The 14,709-nt window shown below is 37.1% G+C and overlaps 2 protein-coding genes and 1 pseudogene across 2 annotated transcripts; all 3 read right to left on the bottom strand.

Annotated features, from left to right (window-relative positions):
* Nucleotides 1-2,150: 2,150 nt before the first annotated feature.
* Nucleotides 2,151-4,733, bottom strand: LOC125205664 (salviol synthase-like). Its single transcript, XM_048104726.1, has 2 exons — nucleotides 3,825-4,733; nucleotides 2,151-2,903 (listed from the first exon to the last, which is right to left on the bottom strand). Exons 1-2 carry the CDS (start codon nucleotides 4,731-4,733, stop codon nucleotides 2,277-2,279), a joined length of 1,536 nt encoding a protein of 511 aa, XP_047960683.1. The 3' UTR covers nucleotides 2,151-2,276.
* Nucleotides 4,734-8,192: 3,459 nt separating this feature from the next.
* LOC125208356 lies at nucleotides 8,193-10,289 on the bottom strand (annotated as a pseudogene).
* A 1,729-nt stretch (nucleotides 10,290-12,018) lies between these two features.
* Nucleotides 12,019-14,337, bottom strand: LOC125204963 (cytochrome P450 71D10-like). Its single transcript, XM_048103734.1, has 2 exons — nucleotides 13,441-14,337; nucleotides 12,019-12,925 (listed from the first exon to the last, which is right to left on the bottom strand). The coding sequence occupies exons 1-2, from the start codon at nucleotides 14,329-14,331 to the stop codon at nucleotides 12,299-12,301; spliced, it is 1,518 nt and encodes a 505-aa protein (XP_047959691.1). The 5' UTR covers nucleotides 14,332-14,337; the 3' UTR covers nucleotides 12,019-12,298.
* Between the last annotated feature and the right edge of the window lie 372 nt (nucleotides 14,338-14,709).

Below are 14,709 nucleotides of genomic sequence, written 5' to 3'. Positions count from 1 at the left end.
AAATTCTAAGAGACTGAATTGAGAATGTTGTGAATGAAAATAAGATTAAATTGCAGGGATGAAGAAGACTAATATGATAGAATTGTTTTGAAGATGTCTTAAAATACTACTAATAACTTTTTAATTTAAGAATGACCCTACATGGCAATTATGCATGATTCTTTACAGCTGCTTTCCATTGTCTAAACGACACAAGTGACAGCTCTCCACCCACAATATTTCCCTTTTGCTAAAGAACAAATAAACATAAAGCAACTTGCTTTTGTGATTTTTAATAACAATCACATAGGAGTATTTGAAATATCAAATGACACTTCAATGTCTTTTTTGAAATTGAATTTTAGCCCTTCAAAAATAGAATATTGAGTTTTTTGTTCTCACAAATAGTAGTAAAATTATTAGCCAATAAATCCATGTGAAATGGACTCCTATTTGGAAGGTAAATCTGATGCCCTTCCGTATTAAATACTCTCCCGTCCCCCAATAATTGTCCAATTTGATTCTGACACGAGTTTTAAGAAGTGTAAAGAAAAGTGAGTTGCAAAAGTTATTGGAATATGAGTCTCATTTTTATATATTAGTTTTATAATAAAATGTGAGTGAAATGAGTTAGTGAAATGACAAAAGTGGATAATTAATAGGGGATAGAAGAGCTGCATAAGTCGCCATGAAAGCTCAGAAACAGAATATTTGAGCAGTGTGAATGAAAATGAGATAAAATGCAAACATGAAAGAAAGAAGACCAATGTGATATTGTTGTATAGGAAAGCATCTCTTGAATATATTGCAATTGTAAGGATATAGACATTTCAATTCAAGAATGGCCCTACATTGCAATTATCCATGAAATATACATAATCTTTGCAGCTGGCATCCATTTTCTAATAGGCACAAGTGTGATTTGCTCTTTATTCTGCACTCACAATTTCCTTTTAGCATCAACCACACCGAAAATATCAAAATCCACATATAAGACCTTTTAGAAATTGAATTTTAGCCTTTCAACAAAAAGGAAATGGATTTTTTGGTAAATCTATTAGCCGAGAAATCCATTCGTAAATAACCATCAAACATGAAAAATTTAACCTATCAATAGTAAAATTCTTAGCCGAGAAAACCATCTGTTTTGAAGGTAAATCAAATGTATATAATCTATAATTTTTGTTGAGGAAAAGTTGTTTATCCCTTTCAACGGCGTGAACATATCTCTGTCGGCAATAATGTGGAAAAGGCAATAAATAGTGGAGTTTCCCTTTTTGGTTACATTTTTTTGTTGATTTTTAAGTTAATCATTGGAAGATTAAGGCAACTAATTAAGTTAATCTTTAGAAACATGAGAAATTATTGAGACTTCTTCTAAACCAAAGATTCTCTTCTGACGAATTTCAATCACAATTTAACAGTAACTGCAATTTGTCACAAAATTAGGGCATTTCAAGAAAGCCAGACATCAATGAAAAAATAAATTAAAACTCCCCTAAATATTTCTGACTAATTTGAATCAATAAAAAAGAATTTTTTTGAATTACGAGTACTCCCAATTAAGAACCGGAAAAGGAAAAAGAAAAGAGAAAAGATGCTACCTTTGGCCAACTAAGAATTAGTAGCTCAAGAATCTTGCTGAATTCAGCTGTGGTGTTTTCTTTGAAAATGGGAAAAAGGAGTTGAATTTCAAGAAAATTAAATAATACTCTCTCTGTCCTATTAGAAATGAAAGTTTTCCCTTTTAGTTTGTCACATTAAAAATGAAATGTTTCTAAAGATAGAAACAATACCATCTATACATCTTGTGCCGAAAAATAAATGTTACATATTTAATGGGACGGAGGGAGTATTAGCTAGCTTTTAAATAGTCACGATTGTTTATGACATTGAAAATTAATTTTTAGTTTTTTGAAATTATTTACATAGATCGCTCGCTCCATAAACTCATTGGGCTCAAACCAAAAATAAACTTACATTCCAAATCTATTGTTCAAAAAGTGGGCTTCTACACGTATCAGTTTTTTACAAAGCCCAGAACTGAGCCTGAATATGTGGCCCGACTTAAGATAGATATATAAGTTTAGAAACATCACTATCTATTTTTCCTTCTCTTGCTTTATTATCTCTTCATTAACTCACAAAATAACATTCTCTAAAATTTCATGTCAAAAACCAAATTTTCATATTTATTGGGATAGAGAGAGTATTTACTTGCATTGGAATCTATAACACAATACATACAATATTAACTTAACGCACTCTACACTAAAAGTAAACGCTCCCTGGATAAGTCAAACACGTGCACGTAAAGGTCTCTTAACAATAGGGATCAAGCGCAAAGGGTGTTTCCTATTAACAGTCGCGCCAAAGGCCTCCGTCATATCCAATTCATCATGCTTCATCCCAGATGGCATTTTCCAATCAAAATGATAGAGAAGCATAGCAAGTGGAATCTCCACATTTGCCAAACCGAACAACATGCCGGGACAGATTCTCCTTCCCGCACCAAAGGGCATGTATTCGAGATTGCTCGCATGGAAATCATGCAAGCTTTCCTCAAATCTCTCAGGTATAAACTTCTCTACATCGTTCCAGTACTCGGGGTCCCTTCCAAGTACCCATCCTTGCACTACCACTCTTGTTCCGGCTGGGATTTCGTATCCATTTATTTCACATCTTTGGGCACTCATTCTTGGAACTAGGAGTGGCAACGGAGGGTGCAATCTTAGAGTCTCTTTGATGATTAATTTGAGATATTTTAGCTTATCGAACTTATCTTCGTCTACGTATCCCTGCTCTTCAAAAACCATCCTTACTTCTTCTTGAGCCTTGTTGAGTTTGCTAGGGTTTCTTATCATTTCTGACATTGCCCATTCCACTGTGGTGGCTGATGTGTCAGTTCCAGCAACAAACATGTCCTGAAATGGAAAAGGTGCAGTCAGATCATACATCAGTTCCATTATGTGTTCTATTTTTCATTTTGATCCGCCCCTTCACAAATAATACCTCCGTCCCCCAAAATTTAATACATATTACCATTTCGGTCCGTCCCTGAAAATTTGATACACTTCACTTTTACCATTTTAGGAAGTGGACCCCATATTCCACTAACTCATTCCTACTCACATTTTATTATAAAACTAATACTTTAAGAGTAGGACCCACATTCCACCAACTTTTTTAACTCACTTTCCATTACATTTCTTAAAACCCGTGTCGGGTCAAAGTGTATCGAATTTTAGAGAACGGAGGTAGTAACACTAATATGGACCATGTCTTTACACAATACAAAAAACACCAAATATCATAAAAATCATACTCATCAATATTTTCACGTTTTCATAGTTAAATAAACAAAACTTTTAAATGTCACATCGCGATTAACTGGAACTCAAAACTTCCTGCGTCAAAAATAATCACTCTACTACTCGACTAACACACATGCACATCCACATATTTTTGTAGAACGAAAAGAGTCATAAAGAGACAGGCTACTCTAAGTCCATCAAATATAGGAAAATAAATGCAAAATCATTATTCCACGATTTTGAAGGGCATTTTAGTACTCCCTCCATTCTATAGTAATAGAGTCATTTTGTTATTTTGATACGTTCCATAGTAATAGAGTCATTTCCCTTTTTAATAAAAGTCAACACATTTTTCCACACTTATTTTACTCTCTCTTACTTTTTTCTCTCTTCATCTCTCTACCTTTTTCATTTTCCACTTTATTCTTTCTTTACTTAACTCACCTAACACAATCTTCCTTAATCTCCGTACCGAAAAAAAATGCATCCATTGCTATGGAACGGGGGGAGTAATAAATAAAAAAGACATACCACAAGCAAAGCTTTGACGAGGTCAGTAGTTAGAGTCCCATCCTTTTCAAACTTGAGAAGAACATCCACAAACCTCGCACCACCATCACCATCACCACCGTCGCCGTCGCTCGCTGCCGCTCTGTGCTGCTCGATGATGCCATCGAGCACTCTGTCCAGTCTCCTCCGCATCCGCCTGATCTTAAACCAAGCACCAGTAATTAGCGGCAGAAATTTCACCGAAGGAAACAGATCAGCCAGCATGAATCCCGACCCCAGCCTCAGCGACTCCACCACCACTGCGATCATCATCTCCCGCTCCTCCGTCTTCGCCTTCACCGCCGCCCTGGCCACCACATCGTACGTGGCAAGGTAAATCTTTTCCGAAAGATTAACCAACAATCCTTCGCAGGAAGCGATTTCTCTGCAAAGATTCAAATTCTCCTCTTCCCTGATCCCGCGGAACGACCGCACTGGCCGGGCGCTCAGGAGGCCCTCCATGCAGATCCTCCTGAGCCGGCGCCAGTGCGGGCCGCAGGGGGAGAAGACGATGTCGGAGAGGCTGTAGAGGAGCGTCTCCGGCACCAGGCCCGGGGGCCGGTTCGCGAAGGTGGCGTCGTGGGTTTTGACAATTTGTCTCGCGGCGTCGACGGAGGAGACGATGAGGAAGTGGAGCTCGCCGAGCTGGAGGTGCATGAGGGGGCCGTGCTCGGCGGCGAGGCGGCGGAAGAGGTGGTGGGGGGCGGTGGCGCGGAGCATGAGGTGGAGGTGGCCGATGATGGGGAGGGGTTTGGGGCCGGGGAGGTGGGAGTAGAGGGAGGAAGTGGCTGTGGATTTTGAGGTGAGTAGACATTTGAGAAAGGTGAAGAGGAAGAGGAAGAGGAGGAAGGAGAGTAGAGGTATGAGTGTTGATGAGGTGTTGAATTCCATGATTTTAGTTGAGGAGTTTTTCTCTTTGGGTTGAATTAGTATATATTGACATATTAGCCAAGCAAAAGAAACGTGATAGATTATTCCTCTATTTCAATATAAGCGAAACGTATTCCTTTTCGGATGTTTCAATCGAAGTGAAACATTTTATTTTTAGCAATAATTAACTCGCTTCTCTATTTTTACTTTGTCGTCTTATCTCTTGTGGTGTTTAAAACACTAAACACCACTGTCTAAATTTGTGTAAAAATAAAAACTCCTCACTTGTACCGAACGGATAGAGTATTTATTTTAAATATATCATTAATATTTTTATATGATATCATCAAAAAGATAAATCAATTCATACAACAAATTAGGCTTCCTTGATAGACTATTTTTTCAATATCATACTTTATTTTCTACTTAATTTAATAAATTTAATTTTTTTAAATACCAAGCCTAAAAGAAACTCTTCTTATGTAGTGGACGAATGAACTATATATTCCTCCGTCCTATTAAATATGCAATATTTGCTTTTCGACATAGGATTTTATATATTGTTGTTTTGTGAGTTAATGAAGAAAGAATAAAGTAAGAGAGAAGAAAAAGTAGAGAGAATATTGTTTCTATTTTTAAAAATGTTTTATTTTTAATGGAACAAATCAAATAGAAAAATGTTTCAATTCTAATGAAAAAGAGAAATATAGTTAAATTTGTTTGAATACTTTTGCATGTTGTTATTATAGCAAGTACTCCCTCCGTCCACGAATAAGAGTCTCGTTTTTTCATTTTAGTCCGTCCACGAATAAGAGTCACAGTTCATAATTACCATAAATGGTAAAGAGACCCCACATTCCACTAACTCATTCCACTCACATATCATTTAAAACTAATATATACAAGTGGGACCCTTATTCCACTAACTTTCTTCCACTCACTTTTCTTAACATTTCTTAAAACCCGCGCCATTTAGAAATGGGACTCTTAATCGTGGACGGAGGGAGTATTTTCTATGCATGAGTGGGCGTCAATCCCAAAGATTCTCATTGGAAACGAACATATTGATGGTTCCTTTCCCTAGGCTACTATTATGTGGGCCACCACTTCTAGACGTGGGCTCCCAAACATTTTCATTAATCAAGATTAGGTTTTTGTTCTTTCATGTCACCACTATGAGTTGCCGAATATTTTAATATAAGTAATATTAGAGATTAAATAAAATTTCATTAACATACCAAAAGAGAGAGTTCATTATATTTCAAATTTATAATTGTATTTAGCCGAAATAAGACAAGTTTCCTTATAATGAATTCATAACATTAAACCATAAATTTGTAGGGTTTTTCATTAGTTCCATACTTCCATACATATATCTATAAATTTTAAACTATATCATATTAGTGGCATGTTAGGGTACCACCACCCCTTAAAATAATACCATATCACTATTTCTATCCAATCATTTGTACACGTGGACGAATAATAAGCTGCCACGTGGCAAAAAAAAAGAAAAAAAATTCTGAAAAACACGGCCAGTAATATGCTGGTCTTTAACCAGCAATATTTCTTAACCAGCAATATCCGACACACTATACAGCAATCTATAGATTGCTGTGTAGTGTTTGTAATATTGCTATATATCGTTTATAATATTGTTGTATAAGTATTGTCACGTTATCATTTTAAGAGGTGGTGTTATTTTAACACAAACCTATCATATTATTCATAAATAATAGAAGGACAATATATTGATAATTAGTCCCTTTTTTGTCGAATTCGACCAACTTTTTCTCGGTTGTGAGATCCATTGTGAAACAAGCCCATCAAGCCAGAGCCCACTTGGAGATGGGCTTATTTAGTAGCAGCAGAGATAAAATATTGATAGGACTCCATTATTTATTTTAATTTCTCTAAATATTAAATTGACACTATTGAACTTAATTTTTTGATAATTCAAAAATATTTTAAAACAGGAAAAAGAAAAAAAAATATATTTGGTACCAAGGAGCTTTTTCTTATTAGTTCCACCATTGCAAATGATCAACCTCCAAGCCAGCTACAAGGACTTGCTATGAGTCCATGCGACCTTTTATCGAGTCTTTAGTCCGGTTAGTTGAGTCGAGTATTTATACACTTAAGAGAAAAATTGTTTAAAATTTTAAAATGGCCCTTTTTAATGGGTTTTATAAATTGACAAACTCAATTAAGTAATGAGCCTCATAATTTTTCTTCTTTTAATAAAATATGCAGATACTATAGTAATAGGTTTGTTTTTACTTAATTAAATAGATTATGTAATGTAATCTACTAATTGATTTAATCAATATTTTTTAATTCGTTAAAAAATTAATACTACGTATGTATACATATGTTTCCACTTGTATTATCGTTTAAAATAAGTAGCATAGAATTTCCTCCGTTTGTCGACTGTTGAAATAATCTAAATGACTTTTCGTGTTAGTTGTTAGTATTACTGCACAATTGATTTTTTTTTTCGAAGTTTTCAATAATATTTTGGATCCATGTCTTATGCAGTATAATTAGTTTGACTTTCAGTTGATGATCTATACAATTGTCAGCATATATATTTTTATTTTATTTTATTTTATTTTATTTTATTCTTATATGTAACCGTGATAGTGATATATGCAGAATCCATGGTGAATATAGGGAGCGACGACCACTAGATCGATTGAAAACCTACTAACTTGGAATAAATAATGCCAGTATTAATTAGTCAAGCCGCCCAACGCAAAGGTTTAACTAGAAGCATATATAAAATGGAGCATTTACTTTAATACTCCCTCCGTCCCGCTTTAGAAGTCCCGGTTGATCAATTTTGGGCGTCCTGCTTTAGGAGTCCCGGTTGAGATAAATTAATAAAAAATGCCTACAAGTATTAAAAGTGGGTCCCAACATCCACTACAACTAATAAAAAAGTGTTAAAAGTGAGTCCCAACATCCACTGCACACTGTATTGGACAATCAATTAAAAGTGGGTCCCAACATCCACTACAATATTTGTTTATTACACACTCAAACACTTTTTTCTTAAAACATGTGTCCGACTCAACCGAGACTCCTAAAGCGGGACTGAGGGAGTAATAAATTATGCTTACATTACATATTTTTGGGAAATACTCCCTCCGTCCTAGATAATTCGGGTCACTTTGACCGGGCACGAGTTTTAAGAATTGTAATGAAAAGTGAGTTGAAAAAGTTAGTGGAATGTGGGTCCTACCTTTATATATTAGTTTTATAATAAAATGTGAGTAGGAATGAGTTAGTAGAATATGAAGTCCACTACCAAAAATGGTAAAAGTGAAATGGGACAAATTATGTGGGACAGCCCGAAATGGAAAACTGGGACGAATTATCTGGGACGGAGGGAGTAAGACATACTAATACTATCACAAAAATATTTATTTTTCGTAAATTATTCTTGCATTACAAATTTTTACACATTTGAGATTTCTATGAGTTTAACCATCTAAACGCTTTTGAATCAATCAAACACGTGCACACAAAAGTCGCTTAACAATGGGAATCAAACGCAAATGGTGTTTCCTATGAAGAGTGGAGCCGAGGCCCTCTGTCATATCCAATTCTTCCGCTTTCTTCCCATTTGGCATTTCCCAATCAAAATGATAGAGAAGCATAGGAAGAGGAAGTTCCATATTTGCCTGCCCCAACAGCATCCCGGGACACATCCTCCTTCCCGCACCAAAGGGTATGTATTCGAGATTGCTCCCGTTGAAATCAATGGAGCTTTCTTCGAATCTCTCGGGTATAAACTCCTCTGGATCATTCCAATACTCGGGGTCTCTTGCCAGTGCCCATGCATTCACTATCACTTTGGTTTTTGTTGGGATTTCGTACCCATTGATTTCACATCTTTGGGTGTTCAATCTAGGGACTAAAAGTGGGACTGGTGGGTGCAATCTCAGAGTCTCTTTGATAATTAGTTTGAGGTATTTTAGCTCACTCAACTTGTCTTCATCTATATATGATCCCTCTTTATCAAAAATGTTTCTGACTTCTAGTTGGGCTTTGTTGAGTTTGCTAGGGTTTCTTATCAGCTCCGATATTGCCCAATCTATGGTAGATGCTGACGTATCCGTTCCTCCAAGTAATATATCCTGAAATAAAAAAAAATTAATTATAAATGAATGCATATAAGAGATTATTTGAAAAGAGCAAGAGAAAAGACGTGGAAAAAGATTATTCACATAATATACTAAGAAAATAAAACAAATACTAACAACTGCTCCCTCCGTACCTGAAAATTTGTTACCTACTTCCATTTTCGTCCGCCCCTAAAAATTTGTCACCTTTAATTTTACCATTTTTGGTAGTGGATCTCGCATTCCACTAACTCATTCTTATTCGCATTTTATTATATAACTAATATATATAAGTCGGACACACATGTCATTTACTTTTTCAACTCACTTTCTATTACATTTCTTAAAACCTGGTCAAATGATGACAAATTATAAGGGACTGGATGGAATATGAAAAATTAATTAATCTTTAACAACTATGAAAACTAAATTGAAATCCTAACAACTTAATAGTAAGAAGATTATTGTATAGGAGTAGATGCTAGATCCCTATCAAGGATGGTGTCAAATTATAAAGTCAATTCATTTTAAATTTTTGCATCATTAACTAAAAATTTAAAAATATGGGGAGAATATACCAGTAACACTGCCTTGACATTGTCTGTAGTCAAAGTCCCATCTTTTTCATATTTGAGGAGAATATCCAAGAATCCTTCCAACTCAGCATCATCCGCAGCCGCTCTCTGCTGGTCGATCATGCCATCGAGCACCGCATCCAATTCGCGGCGCAGCCGTCGGATCTTGAACCGCGCTCCGTCGGCAGCGATTTGACGGACGGATAGAGATCCGCCATCATGAATCCCGTCGCTAACTTCACCGATTCCATGAAAATAGAAACCATCACCTTCCGCTCTTCGCTCTTCGCCTTGACGGCCGCCCTCACGATGACGTCGTACGACGTCATGTGAAGCCTCTCCGAGAGATCAATCGCTGATCCCTCGCGAGAGGCGATCCAAGTGCACATTTTGGTGACCTCCTCCTCCCTTATCCTGCGGAAGGACCGCACGCGCCGGGCGCTGAGGAGCTCGACGGTGCAGATCTTCCGCAGGTGGCGCCAGTAGGCGCCGTAGGGGGAGAAGGCGACGCCGGAGGAGCTGTAGGCCAGCTCCTCCGTGGCAAGCATCACGGGGCGGTTCGTGAAGTTGGCATCGTGAGTTTTCATCACTTCCTTTGCGAATTCGGCGGACGAGACGATGAGGAAGTGGAGCTCGCCGAGCTGGAGGTGCATTAAGGGGCCGTGTTTGGCGGCGAGGGAACGGAAGAGGCTGTGGGGCCCGGAGGAGTCGCGGAGCATGAGGTGGAGGTTTCCGATGAGAGGGAAGGGTGTGGGGCCGGGGAAGTGTGAGTAAATCTTTGCTGATTTTGAGATTGTTTGAGATTTGAGGAACATGTAGAGGAAGAGGAGAAAGGGAATTAGAGCTATGAGTGTTGATGAGATAACAAACTCCATATTTTACAATTTCTCTTGTCTCCTGATGTGAAGCTATTGCACATGTTATTCATATATTTATAGAGACTACTTAAGTTGCAAGTTGTCTAACTTAATCGTTGTCTAATCATATGGGTTCACTATAATATGTGCAACTGTCCCCACCACGTTAGTTGCATTTTCACTTTCCATCTAATTTTTTAAATATTCCTAGAAATTAAGTTAATTTTCTTTATTACTCCCTCCGTCCATGAAATATTGTCAAGGTTTGACTTGACACAGGTTTTAAGAAATGTGAAGAAAAGTGAGTTGAAAAAGTTAATGGAATGAGGGTCCTACATTTATATATTCCCTCCGTCCACAAAATATAGAGCAAAGTGTGTATGGCACGGGTTTTAATGTATAATTGGTAAAGTAAGAGAGAAGTAATGTTAGTGGAATGTGAGGTAAGAGGGAAGAAGAAAAAGTAAGAGAGAATCTTTCTATAAATTATTGTGCTCTATTTTTTTTAGACGGCCAAAAATGGTAATTGTACTCTATTTTTTTTGGACGGAGGGCAGTGGCGGACACGGAAAATAATATTAGTAGGGGCAATATTTTTAAAATTTTCTGTAAAAGTTTATTTTTGAGTAATTTAAATTATTAATAGGGGCTTTTATATAATAATTTGGATAAAATTTAGATAAATCTTTAAAATAGTTCATAGAAAACCATTAAAATATTCAATTCATTAGGGGCTTAAGCCCCTTGTAGGTTGTATGTAGTTCCGCCATTAACGGATGGAGTATTAGTTTTATAGTAGGTTGTATGTAGTTCCGCCATCGACGGATGGAGTATTAGTTTTATAATAGAATGTGACTGTAAAGGGTTGGTGAATAATAGGGTCCAGTTACCCAAAAAAATATATACTCTCTCCGTCACATAATAATAGTCACACTTATTATTGACAAGGGCTTAAAAAATGTAAAAAATAGTGGGTTAGAAAAAATAGTGGAATATGAGACTCGCTTTTCTATCATTTTGTAGAGATACAAAACGACGTGTACCAAGTTAGATATTATTTTTCCTAAATCTGAACTTATTAATAACTTATTACAAATTTATAGGATTAACCATAATTTGACCGAGTATTACATATTTTTCGCAATTTACCTATTAACAAATTTCCACAATTAATAATATAGCAAGTGTGGTAGTATCTGCCACTGCCACACCATTTTATAGTATTTTCTTGCCATGATAGCGTGTCCCTAATTATATTATACTCCAATAATTGCGTTGAATTATCGTTAATGTTCAAACCTGTGTCACTTAAATTGATATAAAAAAAAGTGACATAGTCAACAAAATAGAGGAAAAAAAAAACTAACAAGATGGAACCATTTCACATATTATAATATTGAAACGATTGAATCAACTATGGTCAATTATGTACTAAATTAAGAAGTTTTAACTTTTTATATTGACATTTTTAATACATTGCATTGATGTGTTAGCTGCAGAATTAACAACTTAAAAATTTAGCAATATAACGTACTCTTAATTTAATATTTCCTATATGAGCGAGTGTCCCACCACATTAGTTTATTTTGTGACCGTGTTGGTTGTTAATTTTCTTGACAATTAGGTTAGTTTCATTTTTCAACTTTTTTATCCAAGAGTATCTTCGAGGGTCAATAAAGAGATAAAAGAAATAACTACTATATTTATTTCTTTTCTATAAAATTCTATAATCCAATGGAAAGGTATGTGAGAGGTAATGTACCTTCTTTCATTTTGAAAATGTATCTTTACCTCTTCTTAATAGAAAAGGTAAAAAGTTAACGTTGAACAATTAGTCGCCATTTTCACAATAATTGGCATCTAAATAGTTCCTTCATAATAGTACATCTTAGTTGACTTTTACTTGAGATCTCAATTGGAGACAGTGAAAGTGATGAACATCATTAATAGAGTATCAACACAACTGTCCACGTCTATTTTATTTTTTTCTTACATGTGACAATGACAATAATGTCTAATAGTATTAGTCAAGCACCTCCACGCAAAGGTCGCTTAACGATGGGAATCAAACGCAAAGGGTGTTTCTTATGAAGAGTGGCGCCGAAGCTCTCTGTCATAGCCAATTCTTCTGCTTTCTTCCCATTTGGCATTTTCCAATCAAAATGATAGAGAAGCATTGCAAGCGGAAGCTCAATATCGGCCTGCGCCAACAATATGCCGGCACATATTCTCCTTCCTGCACCAAAGGGTATGTATTCGAGATTGCTCCCGTTGTAACCAACAGAGCTTTCTTCGAATCTCTCAGGTATAAACTTCTCTGGATCGTTCCAATGCTCGGGGTCTCTTCCCAGTGCCCATGCATTCACTAAAACTCTAGTTTTTGCTGGGATTTCGTACCCATTGATTTCACATCTCTCGGAGTTCAGTTTGGCGACTAGTGGTACCGGTGGGTGCAATCTCAGAGTCTCTTTGATAATTAATCTGAGGTATTTTAGCTCATCGAACTTGTCTTCATCTACGTATGATCCCACCTTGTGAAAAACATTTCTGATTTCTTGTTGAGCTTTGTTGAGTTTGCTAGGGTTTCTCATTAGCTCTGACATTGCCCATTCTATGGTAGAGGCTGACGTGTCTGTTCCTCCAAGTAATATATCCTGGAACGAAGAGGATGTTGTGTTGTCAAATCATATCCTAAACCCTAAATTATACTCCCTCCGTCTGCAAAGCAAAATATTGTCCATGTTTGACTCGGTGCAAGTTTTAAGAAATATGAAAAAAATTAAGTGAAAAAAGTCAGTTGAACGTAGGCCCCACATTTATATATTAGTTTTATAATAGAATATGAGTGTATTGAGTTAGTAGAAAGTGAGGTCCATTTACCAAAAATTTATATAAAAAAAAAAAAGCAAAATGGACAACGTTTTACAAACCGACCGAATTGGGAAAACTGAACAATATTTCACGGACGGATGGAGTACTCCGTTTACTAACTAAGGATTTAAATTAGATCATTATGAAGTCTAGTTCTTAAAAACGAAAAAAATAAACATATCTATGCTAAGCCACCAAGAGAAAGTATAAGATGTGACGATGAAGCCAGCTCAGTTAATAAGAACGTGAAATCATTATTGATCCTTTTTAAAAAAAATAAAAAAATAAAAGCACATACCTGTAGCACTGCTTTGACATGGTCTGTAGTTAAAGTCCCATCTCTTTCAAATCTGAGGAGAATATCTAAGAAACCTTCAACCTTAGCCTCATTGCCGCGATGCGCGGCCGCTCTCTGCTGCTGGATCATGCCATCGAGCATCTCATCTAATTTTCGATGAATCCTTCGGATCTTAAACCGGGCTCCGGTGACCAGCGGCAGTAATTTGATGGAAGGATAGAGATCGGCCAGCATGAATCCCGAAGCCAGCTTTGTGGTTTCCATGGATAGAGAAATCATCGTTTCACGATCTTCGGCATCGGCCTTGGCGGCGGCCACCCTCACGATAACGTCGTAGGCCGACAAGTAGAGCCTCTCCGAGAGATCAATCGATGATCCCTCGCGAGAGGCGATCCAATTGCACATGTTGGTGACCTCCTCTTCCCGTATGCTGCGGAAGGACCGCACGCGCCGGGCGGTGAGGAGCTCGACGGTGCAGATCTTCCGCAGGTGGCGCCAGTGGTCGCCGTAGGGGGAGAAGATGAGGTCGGTGGAGTTGTAGGCCAGCTCCTCCGTCGCAAGCATCGGAGGCCGGTTGGAGAAGTTGGCGTCGTGGGTTTTCATCACTTCCTTTGCGAATTCGATGGAGGAGACGATGAGGAAGTGGAGCTCGCCGAGCTGGAGATGCATTAAGGGGCCGTGTTTGGCGGCGAGGGAACGGAAGAGGCGGTGGGGGCCGGAGGAGGCGCGGAGCATGAGGTGGAGGTTTCCGATCAAAGGGAGGGGTTTGGGGCCGGGGAAGTGTGAGTAAATCTTTGCTGATTTTGAGATTGTTTGAGATTTGAGAAACATGTAGAGAAAAAGAAGAAAGGGGAGTAGAATTATGAGTATTGATTGGATGTTGAGCTCCATATTTTACAATTTCTCTACTCTCTTGATGTGAAGTTATTGCACATGTTATTCATATATATAGTAGAGAGACTACTTAAGTTGTCAACTTAATCGTTGTCTGTACACATGGTTTCACTATAATATAATGTAACGGTCCCCACCACGTTGGTTGCATTTTCATATTCCATCTAATTTTGGATCTAAGTTTATTTGAGATATCATTTAGAGATAGTGACAGTGACAGAGGGATGAGATCAAATGAAAACTCTAAATATTGTACGAACTCAAAACTATGATCTGGACAATTGAAAAATGTTAACAGATCACAAAAAAACATCAACAGGAAAATGTCAACAGAATTTCAACGGTAGCCAATGGTTGATGTTGTGTTGATACTGT

The sequence above is a fragment of the Salvia hispanica genome, chromosome 2 (assembly GCF_023119035.1).
Source record: "Salvia hispanica cultivar TCC Black 2014 chromosome 2, UniMelb_Shisp_WGS_1.0, whole genome shotgun sequence".
Classification (NCBI taxonomy): Eukaryota; Viridiplantae; Streptophyta; class Magnoliopsida; order Lamiales; family Lamiaceae; genus Salvia; species Salvia hispanica.
Note: the sequence above shows the minus strand (reverse complement) of the source record. Positions and strands in the feature narration are given on the sequence as shown.

Coding starts and splice junctions, on each gene's coding strand:
- LOC125205664 (XM_048104726.1), bottom strand. CDS start 4,733: ATGGAATTCAACACCTCATCAACACTCATACCTCTACTCTCCTTCCTC. Junction 2,904..3,824: donor TCGTCAAAGCTTTGCTTGTG/GTATGTCTTTTT, acceptor TTTCCATTTCAG/GACATGTTTGTTGCTGGAAC.
- LOC125204963 (XM_048103734.1), bottom strand. CDS start 14,331: ATGGAGCTCAACATCCAATCAATACTCATAATTCTACTCCCCTTTCTT. Junction 12,926..13,440: donor ATGTCAAAGCAGTGCTACAG/GTATGTGCTTTT, acceptor TCTTCGTTCCAG/GATATATTACTTGGAGGAAC.